This window comes from Clytia hemisphaerica, unplaced genomic scaffold (assembly GCF_902728285.1).
Source record: "Clytia hemisphaerica strain Z4C2 unplaced genomic scaffold, Clytia hemisphaerica genome assembly, whole genome shotgun sequence".
Classification (NCBI taxonomy): Eukaryota; Metazoa; Cnidaria; class Hydrozoa; order Leptothecata; family Clytiidae; genus Clytia; species Clytia hemisphaerica.
Window position 1 is genome coordinate 55,762 of NW_027103985.1, and position 25,303 is coordinate 81,064.

At 34.2% G+C, this 25,303-nt stretch overlaps 2 protein-coding genes across 2 annotated transcripts in view; both read left to right on the plus strand.

The window, feature by feature from the left end:
* LOC136811085 (homeobox protein GBX-2-like) overlaps positions 1-25,303 on the plus strand; it is a 137,075-nt gene that overhangs the window by 25,867 nt on the left and 85,905 nt on the right. The gene's annotated exons all lie outside the window — the stretch shown is intronic.
* Positions 67-20,350, plus strand: LOC136811069 (transcription initiation factor IIB-like). Its single transcript, XM_067067668.1, has 10 exons — positions 67-259; positions 591-710; positions 14,617-14,698; positions 16,642-16,749; positions 17,020-17,106; positions 17,425-17,554; positions 17,777-17,886; positions 18,213-18,307; positions 18,783-18,859; positions 19,517-20,350. Exons 1-10 carry the CDS (start codon positions 249-251, stop codon positions 19,648-19,650), a joined length of 954 nt encoding a protein of 317 aa, XP_066923769.1. The 5' UTR covers positions 67-248; the 3' UTR covers positions 19,651-20,350.

A 25,303-nucleotide genomic window follows, 5' to 3' on the forward strand; every position in this document is an offset into this window, starting at 1 on the left:
TTATAGAAATAATTTGAATAAATAATTTGATAAACGTCTACTTTATATTTATTTTTCTGGTTCATTTTTTAGGTAACTAACTAAAAATAAAGGGAAAGAAGTAAGATAAAACCAACAACGTGTGGTTTAACCACAAAGTGCACCTCTCGCACCTGCACACTGATTCTGAACTGGGGAGAACAGCCGCATTTGTTTGTGATTCATTTTGAGGCAATTCGCTCTACTTGGACCTGTTCCTATAAATCAAAATGTCTTCAAGGTAAATAGTTGTAATTTTCAAATTTCAAATTGTTGAAACTATTCTTTATTGTTTAACGTCCAGATTGCTGAAGGAAATAATATTGTCGAGAATCCTTAATTTCCGTCATTATCTATTTCTATCTTGAAGATCTGTGAAGTTCGAAATATCGTTTAATAATTGCTATCTTGTATTATACTCTTATTTCTTTTCTCACGCTAGTTAACTTTTGACTTACTACTATCAGTTCTTTTGAAATGGGCCTGTCTATATTTTTACCCATTTTTTCTATTACAAAACGTGCTTATGTTATATACTGTAATTGGATCATTTTGATTTCATTACTCATTAGACGTAGTTATGGTGGAGGTTCAAAGTTGAGCTGTCCAAACCATCCCAATGCACATTTAGTGGAAGATCATCGAGCTGGTGACATGGTTTGTCCTGAATGTGGTCTTGTAGTTGGTGACAGGTATGTGTGAAAATTTTCTTAACCTATCAAAGAAATTGTGACTAACCTGTTTTCTCGTCAGTAACTCTTTATAAATCGATAGTTTTGCATCGTTGAACCATAGGAAATTTTCCTGGATTTTAATAACTACCCTTTCGTAGGGGGAGGGTTAAATTTTTCTCGGAAAGGGGAGGACAAGCTGGGGTAATCATAGGAGACTTGCCTAGCTTAGCCACTAGTATTGAATGATAATGATAAATAATTAACCTCAGTGTTGTTTGTTTGGTTTCTTTACCTTTACTTTCGCCAGCTTTTTTTTCAAAGACAAATTATTCTAGTCGCAAGCAATCAATGACTTTTGATGACTTACATTAATATTTAAATAGTAAAAAAATTATATTAATAACAATCACTCCTTATTTTTTCTGGAACCCCTACATCCATTAACAATAAGGAGATTTGTTGTGCATCTCATGTAGAAATTACATGGGTGAGCGTCTAGTCCTCTTGCATAATCTCTCATGCAGATGATATTGGGCCACTCAAAGCCGTGGATAGATCTATAGTTCTCGTTCAATAAAATATTACTATCTACAAGATATTGATATGGACTTACCCTCCTGGATTTTTCGATATTGTCACTCTTAGAATTTTTCACTTCTAGTACAAAAAAATGTCGGTTTATACCCTTGTCAAAATTCGATATTATATTGAAATAATTTGATGATAATTTGGTTCCAAAAAATCATTGAATTTTCGACATCAAGATGACTTCAGCTGGACTTAAACAAATATATACCTTTGCCTATCTAGGACTAGGCAGTTTGCGTAGAATAATACTCTATCATTATGCTCATACTAATTTTAATGCTTGATTTTCTAAATTTTTCAATTTCTTGAATTAATTTTCAGCTTTATTCAAATTTAATTCTTACAAATAACTATTTTGTAGTGGAAATTTAATGTTATAATTTTTTTGATTTTAGCCAAAATAGGGTCGGTCCGGTCCCGTAGAACAACAAATTAAATTGGTCTCGCCTTACCGAGATTAAACATTTTTCAATATATTCAATTTATGGAGCGGACGACTGTTTGTGGATTTTGAAATCCTTTAAAGCCTGCTGATATTTCAATGTTTGGTCACACATGTGGCTCGTTCATCGGCTCGTTCATCTATTGTTTCACATTCTATTTTGATGCCATTTTGAAGCCAGATAAATAGCATAACAATAAAACTTTAGAATCTTTCGTATTTTTTAACAAGGTGCATCGGTCAACCTTCAGGGAAAATTGTGAAATTCGTATACAAATATCAATTCGCTCAAGAAACCGGTTAGCAGCAAGGATGGTATCCATAGGCAATTGTCCATTGCCTAAATTGAATTTATTCAATATATTTGATTTATAGAACGGACAATTGTTGTGGATTCGGAACTCTTCAAAATCTTTGATATATCGAGTCTGGCTTGCACGTCTGGCTTGACCACTGCCTCGCTGACCTTTTGTTCCAGACTCTGTTTTGATGCCATTTTAAATCAAAATAGATAGCATATAAGGTCCTAGTCTACACAATAGAAAGCTCCAGGCTTTTAGACTTTACTCTTGGTCTATAGGCACTGCTATAGGCGGCCACTAGTAACCCCCACCGGGAATTGATTATTAATAGGTTTAAACATAATAGACAACTTTCACAAATATGTTTATCAATAGAGATTTCAAATAAAAGAATGTTCAAAATCCTGCTGATTGGCTTACGTTTCGAAACAGTCTATTCCTTCATTAAAACCTCAGTGCGCATGCGATGTATCCGCAGAATTTCAATATTCAAAACAAGAGCAGTGCTCATATCCCGAAGTGTAGGAGTTTTACGTTCGAAACGGAGAAAGATATGATGTAGCCTAATAAGGTCTCAAATAAACCTCCTGGGTTATTATTTTTTGAAAATTTTTAAAACCTCGTTCGTTTTAGAGAAATTTTTTTGGGGTGTAACGGGAACTAGTTTTGGCCTATAAATCTGTATTTCTTATAGTTAATAAGTTCTTACAGTGTATCTTGAATAAACTAGATATCCAAAGTAGCGTCTCTCATCTGCTTGAGCAATACTTTCTCACTTACCGTTAGGTTGGACGCTTGAATTCGGCTATTAAGTGTAGCGTTTTACAGCTACAGGCAGTCGAAGTCGATAAAAGGGTCATATGTTTATGATTTTCATTATTGTTGATTCTAGGACCTTAAAATACTCTTGGAAATATTAAGATATAAGGAATTCGATATTCACCACAAGTGTGCTTATTTTGGTCAAGGGAGGGGTACCTAGCTTTTTAGGCGCGTGGTAGCAAAATTTTTCTGGGGTGGCCAAGCAGAGTCTCGTTCCCTTTCCAGAGGTTTTATGTTTTTGGTTCCCCCTCTCTATACATTTAATTTGCTTACAAATACAAACGAAGCACTTTTTTCTCCTTCTCTCTCTCTCTCTAAACAACTTTAATAGGTTTTTCTCCTATTACAGCAATTTCTAACAAAAAATTCGTTTGATAATAGAAAAACTAAATCATGAACACAAAGAGTGTGCGAGCGAAACGAGCTAGCGAAATTTTGGTTGAATTTATTCAATATATTCAACCTATGGAATGGCCAATTGGCTGCGGATTTTGTAATCTTCCAAAATATGTTGTTACATCTGGATCGATAATTAGTCCATTGATGTTTTGTTCCGTACTCTATTTTGACGTCATTTTGAATCAAGATAAAATAGCATAACAACACGAATTTAGAGTTTGGTCAACTTTCAAACTAGGTACATTTTTTTAGCTCCTGCAAAATTTCAGTTTCTGGAAACATTCACGCTCGAAAAATTGGTTAGCAGGAGAGATGAATTTCGTAAACAATTGTCCATTTCCCAAATTGAATTTATTTGATATTTAATTTAGGATATGTACAATTGTGACGGATATTGAATTCTTCAAAATCTGCAGCTTGTTTATTTACCATCATCGGACGATTATCAAGGGTTGTCTTGTCAACATCTTAAAAATCAAGGAGATGAAATTTGGAACTGTTTCTGTTTATTGGAATGAATACTTACTTGTTCATGGAAGTTTTTACCGAATCAGCATATTCGCACTCAGAAATATGATAAACAACAAGGATGGGGTCCGTAAACAATAGATCGTTGCAAAGGTTGAATTTATTAGATATATTCAATCTATGGAACGGCCAATTGGTTGCGGAAATTCAAATTCTCAAAAATATGCTGATATTTCAATGTTTGGTCACACATCTGACTCGGTCATTGGATCATTGATCTTTTGTTCCGGACTCTATTGTGACGTCATTTTGAATCAAGATAATAGCATAACAACAATAATTTAGAGTTTTGATTTTATCATCTTTCAAACTGGATACATAAGCAACCTGCTGGGAAAATCGTTTAACTCGTATCAATTCGCTCAAGAAATCGGGTAGCAACAAGGATGAAATTCGTAAACAATTGTGTTTCCCAAATTGAATTTATTCAATATATTTAATCTGTGGAACGCACAATTGTGGCGGATTTTTAATTCTCAATTTGTTTTATGATATGTTGTGTTTTGTTCCACATTCTATTTTGATGCCATTTTGAATCAATATAAAAATAGCATAACAACACGAATTTAGAGTTTGGTCAACTTTCAAACTAGGTACATTTTTTTAGCTCCTACATAATTTCAGTTTCTGAAAACATTCACGCTCGAAAAATTGGTTAGCAGGAGAGATGGAGTTCGTAAACAATCGCCCATTCCCTAAATTAAATTTATTTGATATTCAATCTAGGATATGTACAATTGTGACGGATATTGAATTCTTCAAAATCTGCAGCTTGTTTATTTACTATTATCGGACGATTATCAAGGGTTGTCTTGTCAACATTGAATAATCGAGGAGATAAATTTGGAATAGTTTTTTTGTGTATTGCGCGAACTGTAAAACAACTAAAAATAATACTTTCTCATGGTAGTTTGCGTCGAATAACACCGGATCGACATAATCGCACTCAGAAATATGTTAAGCAACAAGGATGGGGTCCGTAAACAATGGATCGTTGCAAAGGTTGAATTTATTCAATATATTCAATCTATGGAATGGCCAATTGGTTGCAGATTTTGAAATCTTCTAACACCTGCTGATATTTCAATGTTTGGTCACACATCTGGCTAAGTCATTGGCCTATTGATCTTTTGTTTTAGATTCTACATAAAGTACATAATATTTGATAAAAATCCAACGATTTATCGGGTTTGCCTCATCAATATTTTAAAATCAACGAAATTAAATTTGGGATCATTTTTGTGTATTGCATGAATGAGGTCCATAAACATTTGCGTGGTTTGAAAAATAGCATGATGAATGTTTTGTTCCGGACTCCATTTTTGACGTTATTTCGAAGCCAGATAAATAGCATGACATTAAGAAATCAGAATCTTGGTAATTTTTAACAGGTTACATCGGTCAAGCACCAGGGAAAATTGTAAAACTTTTATATAAATGTCAATTAGCTCAAGAAATTGGTTAGCAGCAAGGATGGGATCCATAAACAATTGAGTATTGCCAAGGTTAAATTTATTACGCACGGAGCGAGCGTAAGCGAGCGGAGTGCGACTCTTTTGGCAAACGCATGCGCGTAAGCAAAATTTACAAAATTTCAATGATATGCGGGCCCTAAAAATGGAAATTCAGTTTTTTTTCACGATTTTTTTCGTCTAGCCGCTATTCCAACATGTTTAGCCTCTAGAATGGTTCAACTTTGAAAATTTCGTGAAAATTAGCGTTTTTAAGGTGGTCGTTTTTAAGGTGGTCGCTGAGATAGGATCATCTTTTTCAGGTCGATTTTTCAATTTTTGGTTTAAATCAAAGTTTGAACCTTGCTAAACAATATCCCGAAGTTTTATTTCATATAAAGAAGAGGATAGTCGAAAACTTTAGGTCTTTAGACACGTACCTGAGCAGATTTTGTGGTCCGCCCCAAACGCCCACTCCGCCGCCCGTCACGAAAATCGCAATATTAGCCCTTCTGGTTCTTGGAGCGACTCCAAATTTTTACTGTCGCTACTTAGAGCCACAAAGAACATTCCCGGAAAATTTTACACCGGTACTGTTAATAGTTCCGGATTTATGACAGTCAAAACAAACCCGCCATCTTGAATTTTGTCAGATTTCAAGTGTGGATTTTTGGTAAAGGGAATGGCTGTTTCATGGCTTATTTTCTTGTAGTAAGTGATGGTTTGATGCTTCCTTTTTATATAAAGAGCTTCTCAAAACTCCAAGGAACATTTGTACTTGATAAACTTTCTAATTTCCTTCCCATTGAGATCAAATTTCAGCGCCACACAATGTGTGACAGGTACGTGTAATGTTTCTTCTGTTTTCTCTCTCTCTTTAGTTATTTAATTGATTATATATTGTTTAAAACGTCCATAACTTCTTCTTGAAGCTATCCATGCACATTTAGTTGGATTTTGATAGTCATATAGTTGATTTTGGTGTATTTCGGGGTTTTCGCAAAAGTGAAAGTGAAAGTGCTCTTTATTAGACTTGAGCGCAGGTTGTATTTCAAGTAATAGGGATAAAAATTTGCTTTGTTACAGTGAAATGTGTTACTTTAACCAATGAAAGGGTTAGGGAATACTTTTCAATCACTTTTCACCAAATTTAAGCTTTTTCGCAAGCAAAAGTAAGGTTTACGCAACTTTTTTGTATGTTTGCGGTAATCTCAGGGTTCTGCGCGACACAATAAATTTGCTGAGACATGCAAAAGAAAATGGCTTTACTTTCTTTCTTAAGGTGAAAATTGGATCAGTGCATCAAGTTCAACTGAAATCTGTCAAAAATCCCATATTGAAAGCATTTTTTCCTCTTTCTACAGCAAAAAATAGTTTTAAGGCCAGTTTACGCAAAACAGCAAAACCGGGGGTTTTCAATCTTGTGGCGGAAGAATCTCAGGATTGGCCGGTGCTATTTACTTGGAATTTTGTACACAGCTTTCTCTTAGTGCAAGGGGTGTTTTGAGTGAAACAGATTTTTCAAAAAATGTTTTGTTGATTTCAAAATTTAAAAAAACATTTTTTTGCGTTTTTACCCCCGGTTTTTGATTTTTTTTAAAAAAAAATTTCACTCAAAACACAGTAGATCAATATTGTAACATAACTGCCAAATATCAAAATCTAACTCCATCTGGTTGTTGAGATTCTTCTGCCACAAGATTTTGATATCTATTTTTAAAAATGACGTCATGACCCCCGTCTTTGAAATTTCTAACATTTTTTTCTATTTTTAGATCAAGATAATAATGAAGTATCATGATACAAAATTTCAAGAATATATCATTTATACATTTTGAGATATTTCAATTTGAATATTTTTTGACATTTTCAAAAAGTTTGTTAACGACCACCTTAAGAGAAGTCGTTGCAGTGTCAATCTTTCGCAAATTTAAAAACCCACTTTCCCTTGGAAAAAATTGACGTTTTTTGTTTTTTTGGGACCCTTGGGGCATAAGGTACCTGTTGACCGCAAAAATTTCAAAATTCGCGAATTGACCGTTGACAACATTAGGGGTAAAGGGACCCACTGACGTCACGGGTTTGGGAAAAACTTCAAAATGCGATATCTCGAGTTTGAAGAAGAGTTGAGAGGTCGTTGACCCCTCATTAGATCGAGAACTTTATGGGGAATGAGATGGGAAGGTTTATAAGGCTTGAGTAGGACTTCAAAATTTGGCTGAATTTTTAAGGCCTTAGGACGACTTTAAATAAAAATTGGTTAACATTTGGGTAAGCAGCGTGAGAAAATCAAAACAAAACAGCCGAAAAGAACTGAACTCTCGGAATAAATAATGGAAAAACGTTAAAAAAAACTATTTTTTGATGAGCTCTTACTCCATTCTTTCCAAAAAGTGAGTGAAATTAAATCTGATGAAATATATAGAAATTATTACAAAACTACTCGACACACACGTGACACGACCCATAGCAAATAAATTAAGCTATCGGCACTTCGTTCGTGAACACCAAACAGTTTTTTTATCAATGCATGCATAAAAACTTGAAATTCTTTAATACTTGTCAAGAATATTTTCCATAACAAAACGAGGGAATTTCAATGTCTTTGATTAAACCAGGTAACGAGGGGTTTTTGTAAAAAGTCTCTTGTGTCTCTCCCAATCCTCCACAAAACTGTGTCTTTGACTTTTCAACATCAATTCTTCAACAATCAACACTTTTTACTTCGAAAATTCGACACGTTTACAGCTTGACGATAGTTGAAAGTTGAGAAGTTCGCCCCAATTAGTTTTTGTTGCAAAAATGTTGTTTCAGCAGACCATTCATAGCTTAAACCAGTATGCATTTTCTCATCTATGCATCAAAAGAAAAACATCGAAAAATGTTATCAATCTGATAGAGAAACGCAATAATGAAAAATTTCTTCTCAATCGAAAAAATACAATACATCTTCTTTTTCTGTGTATACTGTAATGTATAATAATTTCACATCTCTGAAAAAGCTGCTGCAATTATTTTGAAGCTTCTGGATCGACAAAATCTTTCTTTATTTTGATGTGCATAATTTCGGCGGGAACTTCGGTCGAATGTTTTTGTTCAAATTTAAAATTCGAATCTAGCAAGATTTTCGAACAAAAACATTCGAAATTAAAGAGACCCGGAAGTTATTTTTAATTTTTTATAATTTTGGAATTTTTGCTTCCTTTAGCTTTCCGAGTTATTATTGATTTTCTAACTCGGGAAATTGTGCTTCCTTTAACTATCCGAGTTATTTTTATTTTTTGAACTCGGGAATTTTGGCTTCCTTTAATTAACTTTCTGTAAATAGATTAAATCTATTAAATTTTACGTTTAATAAAAAGGCTCGCCTCGCTCGTACAATATTTCTCGTATTGCACTCAAAGTCATGCGATAACTATTACTTATTGAGTCTTCATTGGATTGGTAATCATCCATAGAATCTATCGGATCATCAATTAGAAATCGATTTCATTTCAGTAATGTTAAAAATTTATTACCCTTTCGGTGACGACATTCAGGGCCAAAATGACGTCCTCGTCACAAGATTCACAGTATTTTGAGTTTTGATCCGTTTTAAGTTGTAATTTTTAGATTTACGGAATTTTGGATTTTCGGAATTTCTTTGGGGTTTGGGATTTTCGAAAAAAGAGTACGATATTCTTTTGAGCAGCGGATTGATAGTCTTCACCTCTTCTTACATAACTAGTATGGGTTTGAGGCGTCTATAGAATCCTTTCGCTTTGCGAACACGAGACTCGTTCTCCGTGCGTAACCCCTTTTACGATTGATTACGCACGGAGCGAGCGTTAGCGAGCGGAGTGCGACTCTTTTGGCAAACGCATGCGCGTAAGCAAAATTTACAAAATTTCAATGATATGCGGGCCCAAAAAATGAAATTCAGTTTTTTTTCACGATTTTTTTCGTCTAGCCGCTATTCCGCCGTGTTTAGCCTGTGGAATGTTTCAACTTTGAAAATTTCGTGAAAATTAGCGTTTTTTGAGAAGAAGTCGTTGCAGTGTCAATCTTTCGCAAATTTAAAAACCCACTTTCCCTTGGAAAAAATTGACGTTTTTTGGTTTTTTGGGACCCTTGAGGCATAAGGTACCTGTTGACCGCAAAAATTTCAAAATTCGCGATTCGACCGTTGACAACATTAGGGGTAAAGGGACCAGATGACGTCACAGGTTTGGTAAAAAACTTCAAAATGCGATATCTCGAGTTTGAAAGGGAGTTGGAAGGTCGTTGACCCCTCATTCTATCGGGAATTTTATGGCGAATAAGATGGGAGAGTTTATAAGGCTTCAGTAGGACTTTCAAATTTGGCTGTATTTTTAGCCATTTTCAGTTGATGACGTCATCAAAACAGAAAACATGCGATATCTCGAGTTTGAAGAAGAGTTGAGAGGTCGTTGACCCCTCATTCTATCGGGAATTTTATGGGGAATAAGATGGGAGGGTTTATAAGGCTTGAGTACGATTTTCAAATTTGGCTGAATCTTCAGCCATTTTCAGTTGATAACGTCATCAAAACAAAAAAAAGCGATAACTCGAGATTGGAAAGGAATTGGGAGGTCGTTGACCCCTCATTCTATCGGGAATATTATGGGGAATAAGATGGGATTGGAAAGGAGTTTGGAAATGGCTAACCCCTCTTTGGATCGGAAGATTTATCGACAATGCAATGGGAGAGGGTTATGGGGTTATGAGGCCTTAGGATGACTTTAAATAAAAATTGGTTAACATTTGGGTAAGCAGCGTGAGAAAATCAAAACAAAACAGCCGAAGAGAACTGATCTCTCGGAATAAATAATGGAAAAACGTTAAAAAACTATTTTTTGATGAGCTCTATCTTACTCCATTCTTTTCAAAAAGTCAGTGAAATTAAATCTGATGAAATATGAAGAAATTATTACAAAACTACTCGACACACACATGACACAACCCAAAGCATATAAATTCAGCTTTTGGCACTTTCGTTCGTGAAAACCAAACAGTTTTTTTATCAATACAATGCATGCATAAAAACTTGAAATTCTTTAATACTTGTCAAGAATATTTTCCATAACAAAACGAGGGAAATTCAATGTCTTTGATTAAACCATGTAACGAGGGATTTTTGTAAACGGTCTCTCGTGTCTCCTCCCAGCCAATTCTCCACAAAACTGTGTCTTTGACTTTTCAGCATCAATTCTTCAACAACTTCGAAAATTCGACACGTTTACAGCTTGACGATAAAGTTGAAAGTTGAGAAGTTCCCCATTTAGTTTTTGTGGCAAAAATGTTGTTTCAGACCATTTATAGCTATTTAAACCAGTATGCAAATTTCTCTCATCCATGCATCGAAACAAAAACATCAAAAAGTGTTATCAATCTTATAGAGAAACACGATGATGAAGAATTTTATCTCAATCGAAAAAATACAATACATCTTCTTTTTCTACGTATAATGATAATTTCACATCTCTGAAAAAGCTGCTGTAGTTATTTTGAAGCATCTGGATCAAAAAAAATGTTTATTTATTTTGATGTGCATATTTTCAGCGGGAATGTTTTTGTTCGAATCTAACGTTCGAATCTAACAAGATTTTTGAACAAAAACATTCGAAATTTTAGAGACCCGGAATTTCCGAGTTATTCTTTCCATCCAAGCAGATCCAAGTTAAAAAGCCGAGAAATCCCGAGTTATAACGTGATTTTACATTTCATAAATAGGTTTATTTTGCTCCCTTTAACTTTATTTTTCATTTTTTGACTTTGGAATTTTTGGTTCCTTTAACTGTCCGAGTTATTTTTCATTTTGTAACTCGTGAATTTTTACTTCCTTTAGCTTTCCGAGTTATTTTTGATTTTCTAACTCGGGAAATTGTGCCTCCTTTAACTATCCGAGTTATTTTCCCTTTTTTAACTCGGGACTTGCTGCTTCTTTTAACTTTCTATAAATAGATTTATGTCATTATCACAGTATTCGCATTATTTCGAGCTTTGATCCGTTTTAAGTTGTAATTTTTAATTTAGATTTATGGAATTTTAGATTTTCGGAATTTCATTGGGATTTGGGATTTTCGGAAAAAAAGTACGATATTCTTTTGAGCAGCGGATTGATCTGATAGCCTCTACCACCTCTTTTTACATAACTAGTGGGCTTGGGGCGTCGGGGGCGTCTACCCGGCGTCTATAGATAGAATCCCTTTCGCTTTGCGAACACGAGACTCGTTCTCCGTGCGTAACCCCTTTTACGATTGATTCAATATATTTAATTTAGGGAATGCACATTTGTGGTGGATTTGGAACTCATTAAAATTTTTTTCATATATTGTGTTTGGTTACACATCATTGCCTCGGTGATCTTTTGTTCCGGTCCAAGATAAATAACGTATCATTCACGTATTATTTTGGATAATTTTTTGACTCTTCTCCCCCAGTTATTATTAGGAGATCCCCTGATTTGCAGTTTGCGTCAAATAATGCCGAATCAGTATATTCACAATCAGGAATAGGTCAACAGCAAGAATGGAGTCCGTAAACTATTGTCTATTACCGAGCTTGAATTTATTCTACATATTCAATTTATGGAGTAGACAATTGATTGCGGATTTTGAAATTCTTTAAAGCCTGCTGATATTTCAATGTTTGGTCACACATCCGGTCATTGGCTCGTTGATCTTTTGCCCGAACAAAAAAACACTCTATTTTGATGCCGTTTTGAATCAAGATAAATAGCATAACAACAAGAATTTCGCGATTTCATCTTTCAAACTAGGTACAAGCTTCTGCGAAAATTTCTTTTTCTGAAACATTCATGCGCAAGATGTTTGTCAGCAGCAAGAATGGAGTCCGTAAACGATTGTCCATTTTCCAAGTTAAATTTTGTTAATATATTCCATTCATGGACGGACAGATTTTGTTGCAGATTTTGAAATGCTCTTAAATTGTATATAAATGTCAATTCGCTCAAGAAATTGATAAGTAACAAGGATGAAATCTGTAAACAATTGTGTTTCCCAAATTAAATTTATTCAATATATTTAATCTAGGGAACTCACAATTGTGGTTGATTTGAAACTCCTTAAATTTTTCTGATATATTGTGTTTGGTTACACATTTGGCTGGGTCATTGCGTCGGTGATCTTTTGTTCCGGCCCAAGATAGACAACATAATGTCCTGAATAAAAGTCTCCGGTTATTAATCTTCGATAATTTTTTGACTCTCCTCCAGTTGTTATTAGGAGATCCCCTGATTTGCAGTTTGCGTCAAATAATGCTGAATAAGCATATTCACACTCAGAGATATGATGGGGATGGGGTCTGTAAGCAATTGCCCATTACCGAGCTTGAAATTATTCAATTCATTAATATTCAATTTTTTGAATGGGCAATTGATTGCGGACTCTGAACTCCTTTAGTTTGTTAATACCCAGCTTGTGAGGCAATAATTGTTCTATTTCAATGCAGCTACCTTTTGTTCCATATTCTATTCTGATGCTTATTTATCAATAAAATATCAAGATAAATAGTTCATAAAAGGGTTCATCGGCCAAACACCAAGGAAAATTCCTAAACTCGTGTATAATTATCAATTCGCTCAAGAAACTCCTCTAAATGTGTTGATATTTCGATGTTTGTTAGGTTAAATGGCTAAGAAACCTTTCGTAACAAATCCTATTTTGATTCCACTACATTCACATATAAAAAGTAAAAAAATTGTGTACTTAAAGACTTGGATATTTCATATTTCACATTGTGTAATTATCTGTGAAGAATAGTGTTGAATCGTCATACTCACTAAGTTGGCGGAGTCCCTAAACAATTGTGTATTTCCCAAATTGAATTTATTTAATACATTCAATCTAGGAGATGCGCAATTGTCCTCAATTTTAAACCTTTCAAAATCCTCAAAGTTTATTGTGTTTCTTACACATCTGTTTTTCTTCGATCAAAGTGGATCAGCCTAAATAGAAGGAGAAAACTTTGCAAAATACATCGATCTTTAATGATGTACACGTTTTTTTCTAAGAAAACACTTTATAAGAATGTCCATAATGAAAATGGCCAAAAACATTAAGAATATGCTAAGGATATCATGATGATGGAATTTTGCTACTCAAGTTAAGAATATCCATGATGAAACGGATTTTCACCATTCTTATAAAAAAAGCGTGTATTGTAAACAATATGTCATTAAGTTAGAACGTTTAGATGTAGAGACTGTTTTACAGGTTTTGACGTTTGTTGGGGATGATTGGGTCAAAATTCTTGGAATTAGGGATCAATCTTTGATTTCGATAATATATTGATGCGCAATGAGTTCAAAACTCTGTAAAGAATTCAGATCTCATAAAAAGTATTCTCGAGAATGAAAATCTCATTAACACGCCTCTTATAAAGTACGTTTTGATCTGATTTGAGTTCGTGAAAAAAGGCGTCCTGGATACCTTTTATCTGTAAAACCTCAAATAGTTCATTATATTCACACTAAGGAATATGATGAGCAGCAAGGGTTTAAGTCTGTAAATAATTGACCGTTTCCAAGATTGAATTTATTCAACATATTCAATCTATGGAACGGCCAATTGGTTGCGGACTTTGAAATCCTCAATAATCTGCTGATATTTCAATGTTTGGTCACACATCTGACTTGGTCATTGTCTCCGTTATCTCCGTTATCTTTTGCATAACAATAAGAATGGAAAAGGAAGTAAACAATTGTCCGTTACCCAGATTAAATTTATTTAATATATTTAATCTATGAACGGACAATTAGTTGCGGACTTTGAACTCCCCTAAAATCTTTTGATATACTAATGTCATCTGGCTGGGTCATTGCCTCCGTTATCTTTTGTTCCAGATTTTATTTTGAATAGCATAGCAATAAGAATTTTAATATTATTTTACAAGGGTTCATCGGTCAAACACCAGTGGAAATTCCTTCACTCCGTTATATAGATATCAATTCGCTCAAGAAATTGGTTAGCAGGAAGGATGAAGTCTGCAAACAATTATCCATTACCGAGATTGAATTTATTCAATATATTCAATTATGGAATGGACAATTGCTCTCCATCTAGTGATTGTAATGCAGCCACCTTTTGTGCCACATTCCATTTTGATGATATTTAAAATCAAGATAAAAAGCAAAGCAATAAGGATTGAAATATATACCTTTGAACAGTACTTTACTATAGACTCGAAACTATAATTATCAATAAAATATGTTTTATAAACAGTTTTTTTTTCGGGTTTAATGTACATTCTTCATTTTTTCTGACCATTTCTTACCTTTTCTTAAATTTATCGGCTTTGTAGCCCAAGCTAAACCACACTTAATCTTTGTATCTACAGCACACTAACAAGAATCATTTTTCTGATTTCAGAGTGGTGGATGTTGGCAGTGAATGGCGTACTTTCAGTAACGAATCAAATGGCCAGGATCGATCACGTGTCGGTGGTAACGAGGTATGACTCATAGATTTTCATTAAAATAATTTCCTCTATAGATTGATGGTATAAAAGTTAAAAATGATCAAAAAATTTAAGCGTTATATATAATTTAATTTAAATGAATTCCTAGAAAGATTCTAGGCCTGATTTTAAGGATTTCAGATATTAAGTGTTTGTTCTAATAAGTGTTTGTTATCAATACTTCCGAAAATCGAAAATTTTTATAACCCACCATAGTTTTTCAAGTAGCTGTAATCCAAACGTATGAAATATATTTGGTAAAAACAGAAGTTGTTATAAGTATTTGTTGGGTCGTTTTTACTATATAGAAATCGGCTCTAACCATTTCTTTGATTGTTAATGATTAATTGGCCAAATTGGTCAACTCTGTTCTGACCAGTCTTTCAATCTTTTTCTTTTTATTGGAATAAATGGTTTGCCATTTCAACTTGATGACTTACTATAAGATAATTTTATTTTCAATTTTTTTTGTCAATTTCATATACTTAGGTATGGATGTGGCAAATTTTTTTTATTTTCATCTAAAAGACATAAGAATAGGGGTTTCGCAAAGAAATCTTTTATCCAAATATAACATTTTCATTTAAATGTTTCCTTTTTACGTAAGTGCTCCCGTTTCATATCAGACACATATTTCATATCAGGACAGTGTCGGCCTATTGTTATATTATGCTGATATAAACAAAAAAATGCTTTTCTTTTCCTCTTTCTGGCCAATTTTTCTCCACATCCGTGTCAATCCAATTCCATTTAATCCCAGAAAATTGTGTAGAATACTTCTTTATGGCGACCCCGAATTTAGCGTTGTCCAAAATCATGATATATTGAGCATAACGATAAAATTCATCTGTGATACTGGACGTTTTGGGGGACCGTTATTCTAGTCTTATGCTCCAAGTGCTCTCCTTGCTCTTTTTGTTTTTTTGTACCTACCCCGGTGGGTTGGAGGTCCTATAAATCAACCTTTGTCCGTTCGTCCGTTCGTTCGTTATTAGCTTTTTGAGATTGCCTCTTTGATTCTTTATGATTTTTTGCACAAAGATGCATAACTATAAACCCTCAAATGTGACGGAGCGCCTGACTTTTAAAAAATAAATTTTTGGGGCAAATTTGGGCCAAAAAACGGCTAAAGAACGGGTTTTTTGGACTTTGTGAAAAATTGAATCATTAACTTTTTCTGATTTTTTGCATGAAAGTAGGGTACCATCATAGGTAAAAGATGGCTCAAGTAGATTTTTTCAAAAAAATTTTGTTGGTTCAAAAAACGCATGTTTATCTATAAGAATCACTATTGATAAGCATACATCAATGTTCTTAGCCAAATTACTCAATTTTTTGATGAGATAGATGTTTTTTTGCTCACAAAGTCTTGAATATGAAAGAATATTTCAAGAGCATGAAATTTTGGTTTTTAAGCGTTTTTTTATAAGAAACAAACGACTTTGTGTTCTGAATGATTGTTTAATGGTCACGCTCACGTAGATATCAGTTATATATGTGTTAAATGCATAACTAGGTAGGTCCATAAAAATATCACTTGTTCTTTTTGTTATCAATTATTTTCTGTAGTTAGTTTTTGTTGTTTTTTTTTGTTGTTTTTTTTTGTTTTTTTTTTGTTGTTGTTTTATATATATTTTCATTTCTTAGTCATTATTGCTCATTTTGTAAGCTCATTTGGGGTTCCTTCCTCCTGGCGGTATGATCTGGTGGTCCTTTTGCGGGAGGATAGGAACCTTTAGATTTGTACTATTTGTTCGTGTTACTATACTATAGATTAAAAAAAATCCAATGTGAAAAAGCTTGTGAATTAAAAGTGATGAGTAAGCAAACGATGTCCTTATTTAAAAACAAAACCTTTAAATTTCACCAAATGCAGGAGATTTATTATTTCAGGAACACTGAATTTTGTCTTATAGCATATTGTTTTTCCTTCATAGAACCCTTTTTTGAGTGGACAGGATTTGTCGACCATGGTGGGAACGGATCGTGCAAGTGGCTCTGGTTTAGATCTCCAGAATTATGCACGCTATCAGAATCGTAGTGGGGTAAGCTGGTTTATTTTAGGACTTACCCTAAGGTCGTGTAAGTTAGCCTCTGTCTGTTCGTTCTTTCGTTTGTAAGTCCATTTTTATAGAACAATCTTATAAGAATGATGAGGCTAAAAAAAAGACAAGAATGATTTTGACAGCAAATTTTCAAATTTACACTAAAAATAAGATCTGCCTCGTTAGAAAACTTAGAGGCTCGAAATAATGAGAGCAACCAAGCCTCAAGATAAAAATAGAAAAAAATTAATAAAATGCTATCTTCTGTAGATCAGTGGTTCAGATCGAAGCTTGTTGAATGCTATACGTGAAATTGGAACGATGGCTTCTCGAATTAACTTACCGAAGAATATCACTGTACGTATAGTTTATTGAGTCTTAAGTTCTTAGGAATGGGAGATAATTCAATTCTTACCACGCCTGTTTTTATTTTGAGCCAGAAACGAATTTATGAATTTGCACTTTTGTAGATGGCGGAGTGACTGGAAAGGATTTGGAATAACCCGCCGCTCTGACCCTCAAAATTGAGGATGGTAAAAGTGCATTATCATTGCTGATGTCAATCATAGGATTTACACAAATCAGAAATCGTTTGTTCTCTAGATATTTAAAAGGAAGGAAATCCACCATAGAATGTCCGTGAAATATATACCATGTGTTCTCTCATGTTTATAGGACCGAGCAAACTTATTATTCAAGCAAGTGCATGATCAACGAAGTTTGAGAGGTAGAAGCAATGATGCTATAGCTTCTGCATGTTTGTATATTGCTTGTCGTCAAGATGGCGTCCCTCGGACGTTCAAAGGTGAGTAAAGGCCGTTTCTCGCGTCTTCTCTTCCTTTTAGATTCTTTGAAGCCCTCTGGTACAACTTGAGAGAAATAAACAAGGACAATCATCGAGTTCATTATTTATAATGTGGCAGCGTCCCATTTTAAGGGAAAGTTTCGTGCCATTTACTAGCGAAGATACTATGCAAGCTTCAGCAAATTTGAATTCATTCTCTTATCTGAATTTTCTTTTCAACAGAAATTTGTGCCATCAGCAAAATCCCGAAGAAGGAGATTGGGCGTTGTTTCAAATTAATCCTGAAAAACTTGGAAGCCAACGTTTCTGTCATCACATCAGGAGATTTCATGGTTTGTACTTTCCATTGTAGTGATAAAAAATCAGCTTTAATGATGAAAAGAATAACAAGAAGCTTCATTAGCTTAAGGATATAAAATAAGCTTTGTTTTGTTCTCCTTCAAATGACATACCATACCCTGGTATTTAAGACGGACATTTTGAAGAAGGCAATTTTCCATTCTCGAAACCAATACTTGAAAGTTAAATTCTAGAATCTGGGAGATCTTAGGCTCACTTCAAATGAAAATTTTCCAAAGCAATTTCCAACCAACCTTTACCGCTTAGATAAGCAGGACCTAGAATTTATGATAATTTCCTCTTGTGTGTTTCTTCATAGGACCGTTTCTGTTCAACATTGAGTTTAGCGACACCAGTCATTCGTGCATCGAAACACATTGCCAAGAAAGCAGTCGATTTGGATTTGGTTCCAGGGTAATTATTTGTTGAACATGTACAAGCTTTTTTTATAAAAATCCATTTATAAGAATGTCCATGATGAAAATGGCCAAAAAATTAAGAATAATGCTAAGAATATCACCATCATGGAATTTTGCTACTCAAGCTAAGAATACTGTAAGAATATTTTAAGATGACTTTCCCAAAAAAGTAAAGAATATCAATGATGAAATGGATTTACACAATTCTTATAAAAAAAGTGTGTATCGCAAAGTTAATTGTCAGGAATAGAAAATGCTCAGAAATTACTGATACAGAACAAGCGGCTTGAAAACATTTGAACTAACATTTCTCTAATTGAAAGTCAATTCTAAAAGACTTCTATTCGTTTGGAAATTTCTTGTTTGATTTTTATCATTCTAACTTGGAAGTATAAAACCAAGTCAAATTTTCTTGACTTTGAACTTTACAATGCTTTCTGGGTGCTATTTTATTGTTTCCTTTTTTACAGGCGTAGTCCTATTTCTGTTGCCGCAGCTGCCATTTATCTGGCTTCACAAGCTTCCGAAGATAAAAAATCACAAAAAGGTGTGTATACCAAGTCAACTCCAGTTGTCTTTAACCCTATTCGTACTATGGGGCTGTTTCTGTTCTGTTGCGAAACTATTGGTAATTGCTCCTGAAATAATAAAGCTTTTGGCATGAAATTTTTAACTTTTATTTAGCTTCAAAATAAAAAAAGATTTGACCACTAAACATTTTCACACCTTGAGCATGATGACACACAAAAATTAACACAATAGCTATACAAATTTATTTATTTTTTCAAATAGATCGTTTAAATTGTAATTTATTGAATGTTTGGGATAAAATAAGTATTTTAGACTCAGAGAACTTTTTTCTAAAGCCTTTGTTAGAATGTCAAAAGTTACCTTATATGACAAGGAACTTGTGTGCCAAATTCCATCCAGAAAGATCAAAAGTTAAGGGGTGGTACAGGAACAGCTCCACCCTAGTTTTGAACCGCCCATAAAGTATTTAATTTGAATCATGCATGTAGTTCTATGTAGTCATGCCGTTTTATAAGCCCTGCAAAATTAGGTTTTTACAATAAAAAGAAGTTCCTTGGGTCCTAGATGCACTACAAGAAAGCCACGATCAATACAAAATGTTTTATGGCCCCATTTTTTAAACCTTTATTTCCTGGTTGATTTATAGCAAATTTGATTTCCTCTTTTTGTACAGACATTGGTGATATTGCTGGAGTTGCAGAGGTGACCATTCGTCAGTCATACAGAAGTTTAATTGGAAGGGCTGCTGAACTGTTCCCACCAGATTTCGTCTTCCATACACCGATTGAGAAATTACCCACCAGTTGAACGGAAATAGCTTCTTTCTTGTTTTGTATCGTAAGCTTTTATTTATTGTTGTAGACAATCTGTAGGACGCATGGCACCTGCACAAAGGAATTGTTGGACAGATAAATGAACTATTTCAACAAAGTATACATGTATTTACCTCGAACATTGTCAAAAAACACAGCATAACGGAAAATAAAAATGAAATCTAAAAAATATGCAGTATTTTTAAAAGGATTTTTTTAACGTAATATATCAAAGTTTTCATTTGAGTTAATTGTTTTTAAATCTTTTTACTAAAGCTTCCATTAGTACGACGCGGTTCCCTATTTTTAAGGACGCAAATTTCTTTCCGAAGTTATATTATCTCACTAGATCGGAGGAAAGAACTGCCCTTAACTTTAAGGAAATGTTTTAAAAATAGGAGAACGGATTGTACCGACTAAGGCTCTGTCCATTATTATGACGACAGAACAACCGTCAATATTGAGGGAACTGAATGTTTTCACTTTTTCTGAGAGATCTTTTAGTGCGAAAGTGGAGAATCTTTATGTTACTTATGACTTTACTTTCACATTACATTTGATATTGAATCAAAGCTTCTACACCTTCTAAACCATTCTCGAAAACAGGAATACAAGGAAAACCACCTCCCCTTTGAATCTATCGAACATGTATTATTTGCGTTAACTTTTTCTGAAAGAAAGCAGTGTAAACTTAATTTTGTTTTATTTTTTACCACAAGAATTTAAATTTTCGGGAATTTATTGACTCAAAAATGAAAAAAATGCACTTTTTCATTTTGAATTTTTTCTCATTTTGACTCTTTCTATATCGTGTTACCTCCTATCGACTAGTCTGTAGATTATGAAGTTTGGGGCTCAGACCATTGTGATTTTTTACATACCTTATTGGAACTTATTTTCATGGGAATTAATTTAAACCCGCAAAATACAATTTTGAAAAGTCCCTAGGCTAGGAAAGTACCCGATTCCTTAATTCCGCCAATTGTTTCTCCAATTTCCGTCAAATCGTCTAAAATCAACCGAAATTCCGCCACCGAAAATTTCTTTGAAACTCGAGATTTTTATCAAAACAAAAATACCGCGAATTTTGAATATTTTTTGCCAATCCCGAAACTAAATTCCGTTTTTTTGCACTGAAATTGTCTAATTTTTTGTCTTCGTTGGAGAACTCAATTTCCGAAATATCGTCTAAATTTTCGTCGAATTCCGCCACTCCGTCCAAAAAAAGGGCCGATTCCGCTCCACCGCCAACCATGAAACCCCCTCCCCTTATAATGGTTAATCATTACATTATGTTTGTGACGGGGTCTGTTTTTGGTCCGGAGGGGTGGTAAAGGTACTTACCTCATTATCTGATTATATTCTGATGGCGTATTGGGCCACCCACGCTAAAGCTCTAAAGGAGCGGACCAATATACCATCGGAGAGGTTTAGTAGCCGCCCTTTGATGTGGCGACAACAGTCGGGTCCAATGGCTATATCTTCGCTTTCTCAAAGAATTTCGTTCGACCCGACTGAAGAATAATTTAGCATGAAAATTTCTGCTGCACCGATAGTCAAAAACTAATTTTATGGTTTCGGCGCATCAATAACAAAGTAAATTTCGGGTCCAAGAAGGGCAAGTAGTTAGTGAAGAACTAATCTAACTTTGTTAAATTTTGGTTGTTATTTGGTTTGTTTTGTGGATTTTTTGGCACAGCGCGCAGCGCAATGGGCGTTTAAACCTTTAAAACACAACTGGTCGAAAAAAATTGACTTTGTTGGGGCCTATGCGCACAATTATCAATCGACGAATCCAGGCTAAAATCGAACTACCTGACTTTCTATTGTGCGCATGTGTAACCAAATAAAATTAATACCTCCAACTTATATGGTCAAATCTTTTTTTCATAATTAGTAGAAAAAAGTTTAAAGTAACTAAATCTTTAGTGCTCGCCCGACTCGAGTCTATACATTGAAAAAATTCGCTCCTGTTGTATGGCGATTCTGCAGCAAAAAAATATGCTGACAGTGCTAGCACTGCTGGGTCTTCATGCCGATTAGGCTTTCTTGTTTATAATTCAAATGTCTTTATAATTTGTTAGTATTACTTTTAGTATTTAGCGTAATTTCTGTAAATGCACCAAACTTTTAGAGAGTGTTACACACAATTGTTGATTCTTTTTTGTTTGTGTTGGTGGCTCTGATTTTTACTGAATTTCTCAAAGCAATACTAAATACTCAAAGATCATAAAGAAACAGTAACAGGTATGTTCCTTATGCTTTTTCCGTAACTGTTATGTTGGTATAATCTTGTGCGGTATGCGGTCCTATCAAGACGACTGTTGGTGTTTACCGCCTGATAACTAAGCACAACCGAACTGACCGACAACAGTCAAAGTCAGTCAAAGTCTCTAGCAGCAGTACAAACATATGTACAAAACAGGCTATTTTGTCTTCGGAAAGACCTACAGACTTGTTTACAGACTTCTGTACGAGTTTGGAAACTATTCTAGTCGCGAGTTAGGGAGTTGCTAGTTTCGAGTTGGGGAGTTGCCACTTTCGAGTTGGGGAGTTAAGAAATTACCGGCTACCGAAAAAGAATAACATACATCAAAAGTACGATTTTGAAAATAAATGTAATATGAGAGTAATATATACGTATAATACATATACCACCTGTAATATGCTTATTTGCCTTAAACACGTGCGCTGAGAGCATGGAAAGCTATTTTCTATTGTCAATTCATATCCATTTATACCGGGTGACCCACGAAAAAGTTCGGACTGTTTTCGTTGGCTTGGGTCGGAAATAAAAGTAATATAAACTCAATATTTTTTTTTAAAGATAGAGGATGCTCTAACTTAAATGTTGTCAGCTTTGCTAACCAGCACCTTACCATTTTCATGATCTTAAAGTCAATAATATGTTTGGTACTGGTTTAATTTGAAATTTGTATTTTTGGGCTACATTAGTTTAAATTAGAAAATTTTCGGTCGCGGTAAAGTTTTACGTACTCCCCAACTCGAAACTAGCAACTCCCCAACTCCCCAACTAAAGTCTGTTCACGATAAGTGTGCACTCTTTTTTCTTTTACCTATAACTTTTGAAGGAATTCTTCAATCTTTATAAATTTGGTATCGTCAGAAAGATATTTGCGAGTGGAACAATTTGAAATAAAAAATTCTTTAAAAAAACTTTAACCTTTACCACGCCTTCTCTTTGGGAACTTCACCCCGTGCACGCCTTGTCTTTTTGGGAAAAATGACAGTTTTACGCTTTCCGTCATAACTTTTGATCTACTAAACGAATTCAAAAAAATAAGCCCATTCTGGAAAGCCCAACTATCCTGCTTTCCAAAAATGTTAAAATAAAGGATTTTCCTCTATCAATGGTGACAAAGTAGTCTTCTGCCTTAGAGTTGAAAAAAATTCAAAACGCAATTTGTCATATTTTTCAAAATTTTAAGTTCCGGTTAAAAAAAAAGTGGGGAGAACATTTGCGATACCATAATTTTCTGGCTCGTTGTTTCCACTATTATAACTACAACTGCTAGCCAAAAAATCACAATCATACCTTTACTAGAAAAGGCAAAATTCATTTTTAGAAAACCTTGGTTTTCGAGAAAATTTCCACGTAAATCAGAGGCACGTAAGGCAGAGGCCCCTTGAGGTAATTTTTATGGGAAATATCACTAAAACAGCTAAAAATGACTTTCCTATCATTATATACACTTTGAAACTCTTTGCAGCCTTATCAGAAGCCTTAACTTGGGTTTCGGTGACGGTCGATGACGGCAAACAAGCCTCCCAGTCCTCACCCTTAATGTACCGTCATACTAAAGAATAAGGAGGCAGAAACTTACCTCAAACACTGACTAAACTACAAACAAGCAATACATAACATTTCCAACCAATAAAACAAACCATTTTCCACTAAATAAACATAAAAAGTTAGTTACAGCAGTCAATGAGCTCATAATTTCCAAAAGAATATTTTGCCTGATTTTCCAGTTTGTTTTGACAGTTAAAATCGAAAGTAGGTGGTTTCAAACTATTGGTTTCAAACTATTGAAAATAGTTTGTTTACATTTTCTCTCCGTCATATAAGACATTTCCCGGGATTTAAAGGCGTCTTTAAGGCGGTAGGGCGGCTTTTCTTAAAACCGCACGAAAAACGTATATTTACGGCTTCGGCTATAGCTTAAAACGTAAATTTACGGCTTCGGCGTGGTAAAGGTTAAAAACAAAGATGAAAATGAAGATGAAAAAAATGAAGATCTTGTAGAAAAGTGCTATAACTTTCATTTTCATTGGAGAAATTCTTTGATCTTAGGAGATCATCACTGTGAAGAAATTTCACTGAAATATTTATTCAATATAAAGTTATGATACAAAGTTAATAAGTGATTGACCCCAAAAAACAGCAAAAAACAGCAGAAAACAGGGTTTTTAGACGTCAATTAGCTTACAACTTTGTTTGATATCTTTTGACTGGATGATTATTTTTTAGGAATTTTTTCACAGTGATGACGTTCGATGATCAAGAATTCACCTCAGTGAAAATGATAGTTATAGCACTTTTCTATAAGATCTTCACTTTTTTCTTCTTCATTTCCATCTTCATTTTTATATTTTTTTTAAAGATTTTTTTATTTCAAATTGTTCCACTCGCAAATATCTTTCCAACGATACCAAATTTATAAAGATTGAAGAATTCCTTCAAAAGTTATAGGTAAAAGAAAAAAGAGTGCACACTTATCGTGAATAGACTTTAGAACATTACCTAGACTCCTTCTGTACAGGTAGTTTGTATCTTATCAACGATTAATTTCACTTTTTGTGTGCCAAAAAAACAGCCCAATTTTTGCCACCGGAAGAAGCCTAAAGCTTCTGAGGATGGCATTCATAGCTTCACACATAAGGAAGTTGGGCAAACATCCCATAATTTTGCACGCGTTTTTCAGTATTTTAGTTCCGCTTAACGGTAGCATTCTTATCTTACGGTCTCCCTATTGTTTCATCATCATCAAAAAGACTTTTCCGGAGTTATTTTGATCTGATTACTCATTTTGAAATGTCAGTTTGTCTTTTTCTTATGCCTGGAAAGTTAAAGGGACATAACAGTGCTTGCGAAATTTGTAAACAAACTGGATGCAGCGGATACAAAATTAAACAAATGTCACATGTCAAAATAAAAATTCAAACCAAATATGGCTAATTTTGATAGTTCAATTGTTTTACAAGTTTGTTTTGGACACGTGATTTTAATTGTTCTCTTTAATGACACGTGGTTCGCGCAATGTTTACATTTTACTACTTTAATGTCCCTTTAAATGAATCTAAGGAAATTCCCTTTTCTGGGAAATTCCCTTTTTATACCACAAGTAGTTATTAAGCGCTCTTCATAGGTTACTCTACTCAAAGTATTCGAACAGCTATGTTGCTAAACGTGTACATTAGTAAAATAACATATGAAGAGCAGTATCTTCAGATATATCATGAACATATAAACGACTGGACATCCATCTCCTTTGTCTTTTTGTAGAATCCATCTTTTGCTAGCTTCGTTGCGGCCTCGTTAAAAGCATAAAATGAAACAATAGATTTTGATGATATACCACTTGGGAATACCTCGCTAACTAACGTCAAAACATCGACAAAAGTCT